The 16,137-nt window shown below is 38.0% G+C and overlaps 1 protein-coding gene across 1 annotated transcript in view; it reads left to right on the forward strand.

Moving 5' to 3' along the window:
* The window catches only part of pard3ba (par-3 family cell polarity regulator beta a), a 133,197-nt gene that overhangs the window by 17,389 nt on the left and 99,671 nt on the right, over window positions 1-16,137 (forward strand). The window contains exons 3-4 of the mRNA XM_087791725.1: window positions 4,463-4,628; window positions 10,540-10,637. Coding sequence (XP_087647851.1) covers window positions 4,463-4,628; window positions 10,540-10,637 — 264 coding nt within the window. The remainder of the gene's footprint in view (window positions 1-4,462; window positions 4,629-10,539; window positions 10,638-16,137) is intronic.

A 16,137-nucleotide genomic window follows, 5' to 3' on the forward strand; every position in this document is an offset into this window, starting at 1 on the left:
AAGAAATCACAGAGCTCCTTCTGAATTATGCATCACTTGCTCAAAGAAAGAATAAAGAATGGCGGGAAGAAGAAAACCGAGAGAGTGGGGGCGCATAAGATAAATGACAACAGCACAAAAGCAACCATCTCCATAGAGTTGTACCACACGCACACACACACACACACACACACACACACACACACACACACACACACACACACACACACACACACACACACACACACACACACAAGCAGTACTAGACAGCAATGAGAGCTCAGAAGAAAAATGGGTTGATTAGTTCTAGCGTATGAAGCTGTGTGTTTGTGTGCTACTGATATCCTCCTGTTGTCTGTGTGCAGTGCTGCTACTCCGTAAGTAGGGGGCACTGTTAATCCTCCCTGCTGTGGTCATGTGAGACCCTGTGTACATTATAATTTTGTGATGATTGTTATATTATATGGTTCTGAACGCTGCATTGTTTTATGCCCACAACCACTACCTGTGTTGAATTAATGACAGGGAAACTATCTCATGTTTCATCTCTTCAGTGTATCAGGCAAAAAAAAGACATTGGGCTCCATGTACAATGGATTTTCTTTAAATCTTTTTAATGTCCTATTTCCACTGGGAGGAATTTGCAATAGTATGTCAGCATGTCGTCATGTGGTAGATCAAAGAAGGTGACTAATAATATCGTTTAACAAATTAACCGAGATTTAGTATCTTTGTGGCAACATTTAATTTGAACGCCTCATTGTCGAAGATCAGAACTGATTTGTATTGATTATTATGAAGGGTTAAGGTGAGGGTTTGCTCATCATAATGATGGGTCAAGAGTGCTTAAAAGCCTAAGAAGGGCAGTACTGTTCCCAAATCTCCGAGTTTATTAAAAAGCTGCCAAAATTACTGATTGTCTAGATAATGATCCGTCTACTTTAGATTGTGAGTTCAGTTTGAGTTTCTTTTTTTTTTACTTTATTGGTCCGACTAATACCTGCAATGTAATTTGTGTTTGTACTGCTTTTGATTGAGCAGTTTTGAATTATAGTGTAATTATTTGGCTTTCAATTGTTTTGCTGCCTTTTCAAACTTGTAATAGCATGTCATATAAACATGCTATTATGAATACACAAATGCACTCGTGAACAAACCTACTGTGAAAAGAATGTTTTTGGACCAGCTGTCATCAAAACTAGAAAGCACTCAAACACTTGTTTTCATCCAGCATTACAGTGAGCTTTCATTTTCACTGTTTTGTTTTCACTGAGTTCTCCACGTAATGGATTTAGCAATAAAGGATATTGAACTTACATTTTTCATGCCCAGATTTCAGCCTGCTTTGAGGTCAAGAATAACAATTTGTTGAAAGAGCTAGAAGTTGTATTGATTATAAAAGCTGGAAGACACAATTGCCTCACATACACACAAATGCACGCACTAAACACATGGACAGATGCGCACATTTATTCATTGCCTATTGATAAATATGGAAACCTTGACAGTTTGTCCATTTGCATCAGAGTGCCCTGTGTGTGCGCCCCTGGAACGAGACACAAGGGTCACATAATTCAGTTGTAGTTTGACGTGCAGCCTCCCTTGGCCCATATCAATACCTAGCACTGGGCTATGGAGGAAATATATGGTGATTTGTTGTGTGGAATACTAATAACCATCAGGAGGGACGATTGAGGAAATGTGGCTTGGGAAATAAACACAGCAGTATTTGAGTCCCTGGTCTGTGGCTCTTGTGTTGATTCAGTTCTTGGATGGTAAGCAATCCACACTTATAGGTTGCCTTTGTGAAGTAAAGTTGAAAAACCATAAATGTTACTTGCGGACTAGTGACTAAAACTAGTGTGGTGCTTTTTGAATAATTAAACAAAACTATATAGACTATGCTAAACATTATATTAAAACTTAACTTACTGAGTCTACATTAGAAGGTGGATATTGTCATATTTACGTTGATATTAGGGTAACAAGCGGAAAAAAGCAGAATAATGTTGACCACAAGCAATACAATTGTGAATATAAACATTTAGTTAAACTTATTTCTTTAAAATGTAGAAATTCCTATTCTGCCAACAGATGAATTTAACCCATTAAACAATATATACTTGTATTTATGACTATACTTTGTGCTTTATTTTAGAAAGACATGTTTTCTCTAACTGTTATCACAGAATGGAGATTTCAACACCTAATTTCCTGCACGAGCCTTGGTCTCAAGCTGAAATTTATTGGTTCTTCTTTTTTTAAGATTTCTTTTTCAACTGAAGGACATTTCAAACTGGGTTGAATAATTACTAGTAGTAGCTTAGGTCACTCTTAGGGGAAATGTATCATTCTGTAACAAAAATGTAATTTCCAAAATCAAATTTAGCATATTTTTTATAATGGGGAAAAATGCAATACATTTAAATGAATGTATTCATTGTATTGCATAATGTCACTAATTCAGTGCAGCTTGCCTGTTACAGTGTGGGAAAGAAAAATGCATCTGCTCTATGAAACATGATAATATTTAATATTGATTTATGACTGGGGTTGTTTTTGCAAGTCACATGTGTCTTGCATGAAGTGGAATAATTTTGCTTTTACTAGAAAGAAAAAACAAAATAAAAGAGGAAATTGCAACGGTTGAATTTACAAGATGGGAATATCACCTTTCTTTACAAATATATCACATTATATAAAAATGGACTTGATGGCCAAATAAAAAAAACAACAGAGAAAAATATAAATTATACAGTATGTCACGACATCACTTCAAGACCTCTATTACAGCTTCATGTGTTGTATCGATATTTGTCAGTCTGTTGGCAACTTCTATTTAAGTCAAAAATACAGTTGTGTAGCTTCTTCGGTAACACACTACAGCTTTGACCTTTAGAAGATAATTTTGCTCTGATTACGTTGACGCCGTGTGCCTTGGTGTTTGTCAATGTTTCGTCTCTCAAAGAGGAAACTCATGATGGCGTTTGTTGATTGTGTTTGATTGAGTGATCATGAAAGCAGCGGGGCATCTCTCATCTGAACCACTCAGCCACTGGAAAAAAAAAATCCATTATATTTCTCTAAATTCCCTTTTTCCCCAGTTAAAAAAAAATCTCAGAGTTGGTGCATGTGTGAGTCTGTGCCTATCATAAGACTTTGGGAGGACTCGGATTGATGGCTGTCAGAGTGTTTAGAGGAAGAGGCAGAAGTGGAGGAGATAAGAAGAAGAAGAAGGGCACAGATAAAGAGAGAGAAGCATTCATCAAGTCGGGCAATCAGATTCCTCGCTTCGGCAGGCTCCTCAATTCCTCATCACCCACACACGTTAAAGAAATCTTCTTTGCATTTCGTTGGCCTGGTGTCATGAAGATATTGAATCACGGTTGAGGCGCGAGACAGCGTCGCTCTGTGATTGATGATCGGTATCTTGCTGCCTCTTCACTGCTTATTGTTTACTCAGAGACGTGCACGTTCGCACACAGACTTTCTTATTGTTAATTGACGTCTTCCAATCGCCTTTTATTTCATTACCGTCCCCCATTTCCATTGTGGTTATTGCTTTTCATTAAGTGGTCATTTCCGTTACCAGCAGCCTCTAATGAGAGTGTCATGCTGCCACGCGTCCATTTATCAACCACCGGAGCCAAAAACTGCAGTGGCCCAGCAGTCAACAGACACCTGAACACACACACACACACACACACACACACACACACACACAAGTTGGTCGCCTCTGTGCCGGCGATCATGTCCCTGTCTCAATTAGGATTGTTTGTCGTCTTCTTGCCCTCCGTCTCCCGTTCATTTGGCCTCCGTCGTCTCACGCCGTCGACTCTCCATGGCAGCCGTGTCATTGTGTTTGACAGCTTCTCATTCTGTTGTCAGATCTCATTTGGTTGTTAATTTCATACACACTTTACTTCGGCAGGATAACGCCACAGATTTTCTGCTTTGTTTAAGACCCTCACCGAGCATGTGGGCTGTGTTTGTACGGTGCTTGCTGCCATCAAATGGCATGGATTTGGATATAAAACCAAAATAAACATTAGTATTTTAACCCAAAAGCTTTGATTATCGAGTTTTTTGTTTGGGTGTTGAAGGGATTTTGGAGTTTCCTGTTGGAGAAACGATATGTTTTCATACAACAACATGACCCAAGCAAGTGTGGAGACACAATGACTTTACCTGGTCTTGTTGACGCTTCACTGACTACTGAAACACCAGTAATGATAAATGAATCTCAGTAAAGCCTGGAAACTGCTTTATACATGAAGCAGAAAAGACCATCTTTCTTTGTAAATCTGGAACATGAAATATCTAATGAAACATATTGGTTTCTTCAAGTCAAGATTGTTACAAAAAAACAACACCCGGTCCCTTTGTTATTAGTTGTCCTGTTGCTCCAACTGTTGTGCTGATAAATAATGTAATACCGTGTTTATTATTTATGACCTGTTGTATTGGTTTATCTCCCCTCCAGCTGGTGGCGGTGTTTGAGGATGTCCGGCGCGGGAGCACCGACAGTCCCAGGGAATATGTTTCAAACGGCGAGTCCAGCCCGGAGCCCCTACACTACTTCTCTCACCTGCAGCTTCAAGAGTCCAACAAAGGGGAGATAGAAGTGAACGAGGCCATCTTAAAAGCCAGTAAGTCCATATCACTTGGTAATGTCCTGCTGTTCAATGTCATAACCAGACCTTTCTTTGACCACCTTCTTTGCCCACCATAGGGAAGATAAAAGCTTAGATCTGTTGACCATCCTGTCATCTATTCCATCTGTTATCTGTGTCAGTGTGATTCAAACCCCATAAGCCCCTACCTCCCTGCTCTAGCCTACTCTACTATTCAGCTTGGACCACCTGCCATCCTCTCTCAAGACCCTCACCCGTCCCCACCCCCGCATCCACTTGCTTTCTCCGCAAGACTTCCACCTCTAACCAGATTAGCACTTTAGCCTGTTAGCACGCCGGGGCACTAACATCCCTCTCCCCGCCCAATTCTCCATCCCAGTGGAACCTCTTCCTACCCCCCACACTCCTGTTCTGTTGAACCCTGACTAACTTGGTTATGATGTGACCCTGTGACGCCCTTCCTATAGGCCCGTGCAGCCGGGTGGCTTTTGTTATTGAAACGTACATTTATCTAAGCTGGGACAAAAGGACTGCTGCATTCACGTTAAACAACACTATTGTTTTCTCTTTTCTCTTTATTGTGACTCTAATGGATTTGCTTTAGTGTGTATATAAATGGAAATTATATAGTCTTTAAAGCAGTCTATGAACGTTTAGTCACATTACTTGGAATTCATTTGGATGTCTCACAATGTTGTGTATTATATATATATATATATATATATATATATATATATATATATATATAGGGGTGGTAAATACTCCCTTATATCTAATTATGAACTTGTGCAGGTCTCTGTAATTCATAAAACATAAAAACAGTGGTAAGAAGTAAGAAAGGGACCTTTCTTTGTTTTCTCATTCACTGAAATGTTAAACTAGGTAATTAAAAACTAATTTAGTTGACATTAATTAATCAGATTTTAATGTGTGCAGCAGGAAGAGAAGGTTTTATTTAATGACCAATGAAAAGTAAACACTAGCTGGCAACAGTTAGACTCCCAGTCGTGCAATAACAAGATATAACGCCTCCAGATGTTGTCCACGTCCCAGAAAAAGCAGCTGTGATTGAGAAAATCATATTAGTCAATCTAGTGAATCCTTTAATCTCACTGTTATCGTTTTTCTGATTATACAAAATAATCTGGTTACATTGAGCATGTAATCGCTCCAAGTGGTGGACGGAAGTAATTCAGAAATCGGTAGCACATCGGTGTGTTTCTGTGTGTGTGTGAGTGTGTGTCTTTGGTCAAGCCAGTTGTTTGAACAGGCTGATTGGACTTCACAGTGCCCCACTGGGATGATTCGAACACATTGATCTCCTGCTACATGGACACACACACACACTCACACACTTGGAGGAAGTTGGTGCTTATCACCTCATCCCATGAGCAGACGTAGGCTGGCTGATCTATCGATCGCAACAGAAACAAGACCAGCCCAACTCCAGAAGACACCCACACATAAATGGAGACACACAGTGGCTTTGAATGTAAACCACGACTGCACACAGCTTTCAAATGTTTCACCAGAAGTCCACAGGACTAATGACTTGCTTGTTAGGCAACAAGTCACACGAAGATGAATTGAGACTTGAGTAAAAAAAAACTACCCAAGAATCTCCCTTCATGTCGTTCTCAGATCCAGTTTTGTTAAAGTCCAGCAAAAACTTTGTCAATAGTTTCATACTGAATCTGTGACAGTCATAGTGAAACTTTCATCTTAGACCTCTTTGCACTGTACTTTCCTTTAACTTCCATGGTTGCGTGCGCCCTTAGCCAAGTCATTTAAGAAGAAGAACTTAAATAAAAGAGAAAAAAGTGGGTTCTTACTTATCAGATTTATCTTTATTTCTGTCATCAGAAATATAAATATAAAAATATCCCATTAAAACTCTTGGAGCACAACCAGAAACCATAATGTTGACTTTTTGTTGCATAGCTTTTTTGATAATAAACTGTTTTTCAGTAGAAATCTTTTTTATTGCATTACCTAAAACAAAAGGTAACTGTCAAATTGGTTTTCTATTAAAATCTTTTGAGGTATTAATGTTTAGTGTGGATGGGATGCAGAACAACTTAAAAGGTCAACTTGATTTAGTACATTGTGTTTTTTTTTAACTAAACATGGAGAAAAAGTCCCAGCAGATCACAATAAAAAAGCAACAGTGATGCAGAAAAACTTCCTCTAAACAGGCAGAAACTTCGAGCTGAACCAGACTCACTGTGAAGTCATCTGCTGTGACGCATGGTAGGCAAAGAGAATATAGCGGAAGAAAGGAAAGGAATCTTAGATCCTGTGGCAACAATTATTTCATTATTTTATTTATTTCAACATGTTACAGAAAATCGTTGTTGTATCGCAGGTATGAGTCCCTGCAGCTCATAACTGTGAGCCTATGAAGTTTCTTCATCATGGAAGTTGTTTGATTCTTTTGATTGTTAAACTTAAACGAAGGCTATTGGCAAAGATGTTTGCTGTTGCTGTACTTTTCTAGATTTGTATGCTACTAATTTCAGCAATTATTTTACATTAGTTTTTCTTTTCATTCATCACATTTAGTCTCACAGTTTAGATTTTTTATAAAACATTCATTTTGGTAATGTAAATAATATTTGGTGGAAGTGTATAATGTAAAGTACTCTTTCCTTTCCTTGTCTTTACTTCCTTGATCGTGTTTACTTTTTACCCTCATGATTGATGCATTACACTGATTTTTATATACATATATTGCAACTAAATGAATGAAATATAAACATGGCTAATGTGAGGTGTTTATCTCAGATCGGAGACCTGATTGCATTCTTGTTTACATCCATCCACACACTGAATGACCTGTAGAGAGCAACAACTGTCACTTCCATCAATATCTCCGACCTCTCACTCCACTGATTGACCCACCAGAGGCCTCCAGGGGTCAGAGTTCACGACTGGCGACACTCAGGTTCCTTCATAGAGCTGTAAGGATTGATAGATCCATCTGACATGGGTGGATAAGTGAAGGGGGATTAATGTTGCCGACTGTGACCATGAAGCAGTTCAAATTCAAAGCAGTATCACTGCTCATGTGCAACTTTATTTTCAGAGGCCTCGACAGGTGGCTGCAGGAGAGTTCACAACCCTCAATTATCTTTTATTGCCTGCTATACTCGGCTCGTCCAAACATGTTTAACAAGTTCAAAGCTTTTGGGCGCAGAAGGTAATATTTTTGGAACGAGGCATTCCTGAATCTCTTAAATTACAGTCCTTTGTATTGTACACTTGATACATGGATTAGGTAATCCTGTAAAATTGCTGTAGATTATCAAACCATTGTATTTGTTCCTTATCCCATAATTTAGGCAAACAATGTCATTTTGCACATCAATGTCTGCATTATCAAGAAAATGAAAAGCATGTTTTGGTGAATTAATTACAACAATAAATGATACAAAGAAAATAACTATAACTTGTTGTTATATTGTGTAAATATTATATCCCTGTCCTGTTAAATCCTTTAAGAAAGTGGTGATTACCCTTCAGCAACATACAAACTACTTAGAATGAGCAAGTCAATATGATCTATCGACTACAAAAATGAATACATATATTTATTTATAAATATATTGAGAATTATTGTACAATTAACACATTTTTGTCATCACTTTATGAATCTGGTTGATGCAGAAGTTTAGCAACTAGCGATCTTTGAAACAACAGCTGTTTTAATTGACAGGTGGCTGATCAAATTAAATCTTTTAGTGAAGACTCAATGGGTGGATCTTATGACAACGAAATCGACCCATTTGTTCATTTTCCAACTAGTAGTGCGCTTGACATTCTTCTCTGGGACTGCTTAGTGTCAATAAAGTTGTAAAACCATTATCTTATATTAACAGACTTAACTAAGTTACAGAAATCACACAAAAATGAATGAGTGAATCGATGATGTGGCGTTCGAGTTTAATGTGTCAGAAAAAGTTGATGATGGGTCAACTGTACTGAGCATCTATTGAGCATCTCTGTTTTAACATATTCATGTGAGTCTGGATTACATTGACTGTGCGTAGCTTAAATAAATCGTCGCACAAACTGTCTCCTCAGACTGTGGCAGATGAAAGGATGCCATGTTTTCCATGTCAGGGTTGATTGGAACGAGCGTTTTCCATCCTTGGATGATTACAACAAAAATGACTTAACCCTCAGCGGTTACGCTTCCGTCCCTCTTGTTCTCTCCATTCTGACCACGTCGGAGCAGGACCTTGTCACTGAGCCTCTAAAGAGAGATTGATTACAGGAAGTGGAATTTTTTTTCATTGCTTTTCTTTATCTCACTCTTACTGCTTGTCCTTATCCCTCCTCTGTCACGTTTAATCAGAAAACACTAGTCATTGGTTTAACATCCACAAACACTGGGCGGCTCCCCTCTGGGTGGGTGCTCAAACAAAGAGTCGGCGCAAAGGTCCAAATTAAATTCTTCAGAATGGCTCTGTTGTGATTTCAGCTCAGGTCCATGTGACTTTGTTCGGCTCCTTTGGGCGACGACTGTGGCTTGCGGCAAGTGTGTGCACAGTGAGGTGTGTGTGTGTGGGGGGGGGGGCGTTGGTACAACAGCTGGTCATATGAAAGTGTGGTGGGGGGGGTTTGGACTAATTGCAGGAAAGACAGGGTGGAGTCCGTAAGACCGTCAAGGTCTCTGAGTCGTCTTTAAATAAACGGATGTGCTCAGAATGGATCTTGGAATGTAAGAAAAAAAAAAAAAAGCTATGGTGGAAAATGTGCTGAATTTTACATTACGTTTTAGATTTCTACAGATTTTAACTTCACTCTGTCAATCAAACAATGAGGTTTGTAGACTCATCAGGTTTAGTTCCTTTAGATCATTTTAAGATGTTTTTTATGAGGCACAAAACGTTTTTATTTTGTCATGCATTGTTATTTGATGGTATGCTGTCACCATTGATATACTGTAGGTGATGGGTGTGACATTCCGACCCACTGAGTCATTTTATGTGTCCCGCAAGAGCTTTCAACATTTATTGAATTCAAGCTGTTCTTTCTTAATCAGTGGTAAGAGGTTTTTTCATTTATTTACTTCAAGTATTTTCAAATTTTTAAGCCTTAACATTCATCATTGTTAACCAGCTACTAATCAGCATTATCCAACGACACCCCCACTGTCCGACACTATTGAATCAATTGCCTAAAATACAATTTTTTTTGTTTTTGATTTTCGTATTCAATGTTCTTTTTCCTCTTTTATATAATTTTTACAATCAATTGTTTGCTTAAAAGCAGAACGGGAACAGGTTATAAAATGAGGAAACGACACTTTAGGATAACAGTCCGTAATGTACTTCTGCATTGGTCACGTGTCTTGGTCCGAACCTCTACCATGCTATACAGGTCAGAGATGGACAACTTTACCACCAGGTTACATTTTTATCAAGTTAGCAATAGTTCCCCTTTCTCTAAACTACTCTATTAACTCTAAATATACATCAATTGTGAACTATATATTTGCAACTTGACTTGTCCATGATGCCGTATGCAGCCGGGTCACCTAAAGGGAAAAATTCATATTTACCTTTTCTTGTTAAATAAGTGGTTTTCATTCTATTTAGATCGAGGACACACAAGTAAACTACATTTTTGTTTTAACAAGAAATATTTGAATTTCTAAAAACTACCAGAAACTACTTATGGTGCTGGCCTAATAGTTCCTTTTTATATCTCTATGTTGCATGGGAAAAAGTCTGCAGGTATACAAGTACGTGAATGATTGTATGTCTCTGGGTGTCCTGGGATGGGATAGAAGCTTGGATAGGTTGTAGAACTCTGCGACCCCCATAAAGGAATAAGCGTCAGAAAATGAATGAATAAGTTATTTGATTGTGAATACTTTCAAAACCATTAAAGATTATTTTTATCTTCTATCTTCTTCCAGACACGCCTCTGTTGGTGAGGAGCAGCAGCGACTCTGCTCTGGTTCCAAAGTTTGAGACTAGTCATTCACCTGAGCAACGATATGGAACTCCTGATCTCGTAAGTCAACAAAACATGTTCATTGTTTCAGTATTGTTCTAGTAGTATTTTACACAAATCCACGAATAAAAGTAAAAGGAAGTGCTGCTTTGGTTTTAAAGCAAGTGTTTTGAATAGAAAGTGGAATGAGAATTAAACTCCTTTATTACGTTTAATCTTTCCAAAAATATGCAGGTAAATTCTTCTTAGGTCCATTGAGTGGCAAGTGGTGTAGATCTTAAAGCCTCTGTGATTAATCAAATACAGGCTTCTGGAAGTTCAGTTTGACTTAAAACCATTATGGGATTTACGGACGATAAAGGGAGACAGTTAAATGGACTAAATTAAAAGATTGTGTAACGTTGGCTGAAGTTTTCCCCTTAAGAAATTTGTGTTAACTGCCTAAACCAAATGATAAAACATCTAGGAATACGCGCAATAACTCACTAGACAGTTCAGCGCATCCCAGATGTCTTTGGATAGGAAGTCTGTTGTTAAAGTCCAGCTCTTTGCCCCCTGGTGACACTTTGAAGGCCTCTTCAAATGATCGCCGTCAGCCAAGCAGGCAGCCATTAGAATTTTTTTGTATGCTCTTGTTACATGAGGACGCCTGTAAGAGTAATAGAGGCTATATGAGGTTATGTGCAGTAAAGCAACACAAAGAGATACTGTTGTACGCCCCTTTCTGCTGCACCACATCTTAACTCAGCAGTCTGAACACGTGACGGCAATGACATGGGTCGTATTTCTGCTCCGCAATATGTCTGCTTCCATACCCCTTGAGAAATGGAAAGTCCAACCCACGGTGTGATCCTCGTTATTGTTGATTCAATACAGTGTCAGTGATGCTCACACATGCACCAACATCCCACAGCTGGTGCACAGATGAAGTGTTGCTTGCAAAAATGAAGTGCAGATATGTTGTGTGTGAAATGGTGTGGGATGGCTCTAAAAAGCCTCACCTTCATGATTAATAGAGACTTTTATTTAAACAAAACAAATTATAAACACTTGTTAAAATGGATCAGTATATGCTGTTTTAGTACATTACAGTTGCTAATCTGGAAGATGAATGGTCAGCCAATATTTAAATGCAAATAAAATGCATAACTGTAGAGGAACTCAATGTATCCATTTGTACTTTCGGTCAAAGTTAGCGAAACATAACAAATCATAATGTATTTTTTCACTCGAAAAAAGTTTACTTAATAACATTATTTTCGTTTTATATACATTAACAACTATCTTGACAATACATGGTCAAAGAAGCGATGTCTGTAGAAAATGAACGAATAGCCAGCTTTCTTTGTCATTTATTTAAATCAGCCAGCTGTCAAAACAGGATTAAACCAATAAAACGCTGTGAAGTTAAGTGAGAGCATCATCATGGAGGGATGTTTTGGTGCACGGCGTTTATAAAGTTATTATTTAATTATTTTTTTAAATCACCAGCTGCACTTTACTTTTATCACTTCTTTCCCCTCTGAACGGTCCTATTATCAATGGCAACTCATCATGACGCAGATAAAATGGAGTCCTCTGGTGGATTTGCATTAGTTGTATTTTTTTTAAGCGTCGAAAATAACACATTTCTATGTTGGATGGCTTTTGTTGTGAGTCCACGGTGAGTTATCAACTTAAAGCCTGACAGCATTGTAAAGTGCTTTGTTGTTTTACAAAAGTGCGAGGTATATGATATTTATTACATGTGACATAAAGTGTTCTTTTTCTTTAATGGCTTTTTCATGTCCAAGAGTAGGTTATTGTGATTAAAGTCTGATCCACTTTGCTTAAGACTGCTGTCCCATCGACCCGGCCTCCGAAAAGAAGAAGAAAATTGATTAAGATAAATGTGGCTTAAGCGAAAGTGATTGTCTTGATTCAATTTCTACATCAGGCTGTTTTTGAGTAAAACCATTTTCTCGGTAATGTGGTGGCAATATACAAGCTTATACTCTTAATCTTATTTTGTTTTAGGAAAAGTGCCTTTAAATCAAACACAGACTGTAAGAAACCAAGGATGGAAACGACTTCAGAGGTTTCTAATGAATAAATAAATTCATATTCAAAATGCACTTAAGATGAATCCATTTAAAATTGATTAATAGAAGAAAATGAAATTTTACTTTAAAGTTTTGCAACTAAAGGTGTTAACCATATTGAGAGTTATATTGGGAAAAAAAAGAAAAAGTGCCAGTTTGGTTGCTTGTGTGTTTGTGTAGCAGGATGACAGCAGGCCGTCACAGCTCCTGGTCATATTGAGTCACAGGCCTTATGGACCTCCATGGATCAATACTCTATCACTTAATCATCACTCACTGTACAGGACTTTAGCAATGATGCGCGAGCACTCGCACATAGACACACATCACTTTGCAGGCGTATCTCCAATCTACAGTTAAACACCCAATGGTGAGACAAACACTTTTCTTCGCGAGTATTGAATTGTAGATGTTGCATAATTAAACCGTGCCGCAGTGATAAATATGCGTCCTGCCCCTTGAATAGATTTTACTTCCTGCTCTGTTGAAGACCAAGGTTGATCGACTTCTAACTGTTCCTGACTCTTGTGCTGAAGTTAAAGTCGGCATTCGGCCAAACCAACCGTCGACTTTTTAATTCAAGTTTGTCTGGCACGTTTAAAGCATTGTTAAAATATTGTTACGCTTCATATATTCAGTTTATAACGGGCTATATTTCTCTCTTTGCCTTCTTTTGTTCTCACTCTTTTATAACAAAAATTCTATTGCTTTGTATTAACATGAATCTGGTAATATGACACGTGTCACAATATATGTTGCGATACTGTTGGAACAACGATGTACAACACTTTTTCTGCCTTTTACAACAAAAAATGAGCATATACTTTCTCTTATCAAATGTGAAAGTGCTTCACAAAATATTAACAAAAATATCAGCTCATATTAACAATGCTCAATAAAGTGCATTTACAGTTTCAAACCACCTCAAACAACATAATTATCCAGTGTCTGTTAGTGTTTAATTTTTTAACTTTAAACTTTGAATCCAAAGATCAGCTTTCAAAGCAGCTGGAGCCTCGTGTATCATTTATTTTTCAGTCATCGCTGCCGTTTCACCGTTTTGTTGTTACTTTGGCATTGAGGAAATGACGAATGTATGAAGGAATAAATATATTGCGATATATTGTTAAATCGATATATTTTCTTTACACCCCTAGAAATGCTGAACAGATGCAATAATAAAAACTATGATACAGTGTGAGAGTTTGTTACGTATGAACAACATACTCTTTGTAGAACAACACATTTAAAATGGAAGACAAGTATAGTGGAAATACTGAACCGTTTCTGTATTCCTAAAATGAATACTGAAACTGAACCGAAATAATTCTGTGTTCACTTAGTTGTGCTGCAGAAGAAGACATTTCCTACTATGTATTTCTTATAGTGCTACCACTCAAATGTGCTATATAATTATGGATTATCAGAAGGAATGAAATACCAAACTCACTTATTCTGTTAAGTTTTATTGATAATAAGATACTGTATAGTGTAATGTTAAATGCCGTACAGTGTAGACTCTCTGAGAAATGAATTGAAACACAGTTGTCAAGCGTCAAACCGTTGCACATAAAACACATACAGTTTACACATAAAACAAACACCCCCTGCTCCATTACAATAAAAGCTTTGCACACTGAAGATTTTTTTTTTAAGTTGTTGCTGACACAAATATCTGTCAGAGGCAATATTGGCAAGTGATATACGTCTTAGATGGCGAAGCTGCCGTCTCCATGCACTTCTCTTCTACAAATATATTGAGTTACGGCCTTGTGTTAACGCAGCAGTCTTGTTCTCGGAAAAAATGTTGCAACCGTTGCAGCCGCGTGTCAGTACAAACATAAACATTCAAAATGCTAATCGTTTAAGTCGCATAACTCAAATTTAAAGGCATCTTCGGAAAAATCCATGTTTTGTTTTGATAGGATTATCCTTTTTCATCCTCCTTAAACAGCCAAAGGACAAGCGTTGTAATGATTAAAGGCTGGTCGCTGAGTCAACCTTTTAAACAATCATTGGATGCAGTTTAACTCTGTTGACATTTCGTCAGAACTGCACCGCACCGCCGTGACATCAGCCGGGTGCTGTGATGAATATGACGAAGGGTCCTAGGAGTGAGATACCATCCTGCAAAACACACACACTCCAGCTAGCTGACATGTACCAGTTGACTTCAGCACAAAGGAAACGCACACCTCATTACTCATCTCTCTGACATGCACACACACAAACGCACACCTTATCCAGCTCACGACTGCGCCCCACCCTGTCACCGACAAACTCCTCTGACTATAAACAGAGCTGCACCTGAAACAAAATAACAAAACTCTGGCTGTGTCGGTTTTCAGACGGATCAGTTCACACGTCATTCCAAATTCCTGGTTCTACCAGAGCTCAAACTGTTTACTCTTATATCCACAAGACGCATGTTAAATGCCCTAAATTCCTGTCACTTTTAAATTGAACTCATGTGGGAGTCAGAGTTTAAACACGAGAGTCTGATTTTGTTGATTAAGTCGAGGCGGTTGACGTGGCAGACACGCAAAGCTCTGAGTCGAGTTAAAAGTGCGACTCCTGTGTAGGTGATAAAAGCAGAAGCGAGTGTCAGCACAAGTCTGCTGAAAGAAGCTAGTTCAAGTGTGGGTTCAAGCGACAGAGCTGTCTGTTAAAGCACAGGTGGGGAGTCGGGTGAGCCAGGAATAATGGTCCTGCTCAAGGGAAGGGAGTTAGAACTGTATTTCTACACTTTTACTCTAATAACAAACGACTGGTCGCTGCTATGTTTCTACTAACATGCCCACACCCTTTTCTGTGAACACTCTGCCACTTCAAGATTACACAATACTCAAAAGGTGATCTCATGCATCTTGGTATTTTTAGTAGTAGTTGTAGGATGTGCCAAATGGAAAAAATAAATTAACTCTGGCAGGTTTTCATTGTAGTCTGTTGAGCCAAAAGTACACTGTACTTGCTAGTTATTAGCTGCTAAACTCAGCCTTGTCGCCATTATATTAGACATCGAATGGGTTTACTGCTGGTTTTTGCGAAGACTTTAAATCGACTAGTATCAAAGTGTCATCAATGTTGTTTCATGACACACAGACAAAAATATTTCTGGAATCGTGAGGGAGGTTCTATGCCGGCTGGGAAGTGCAAAACAAATTGAACAACCCTGACACAAATGAAGAAAATCTTGAAACAAAAAAAAATTGATCTACAAATTGTTTCAGGAGTATTTGTTTATAAGATTTTTTTAATTTGTTAAAGAATTTGTAAATCTTTATTAAGATTCTGTTAAACTGTTCCCAGAGTTTATAATTTATAAGTTTTTTAAATTTGTTATAAGATTATAAATCTTTGTAATTTGTTTCAGTAAATTATCTTATCAGCATTCGTAAATTTGTTTTGAACTTCCCGGCAACCATATGATGCCCGCTTTGACTGTACCATTGAATTCTGAAGAAAGATATATACCATTA

The sequence above is a fragment of the Callionymus lyra genome, chromosome 5 (assembly GCF_982586985.1).
Source record: "Callionymus lyra chromosome 5, fCalLyr1.hap1.1, whole genome shotgun sequence".
NCBI classification, from domain to species: Eukaryota; Metazoa; Chordata; class Actinopteri; order Syngnathiformes; family Callionymidae; genus Callionymus; species Callionymus lyra.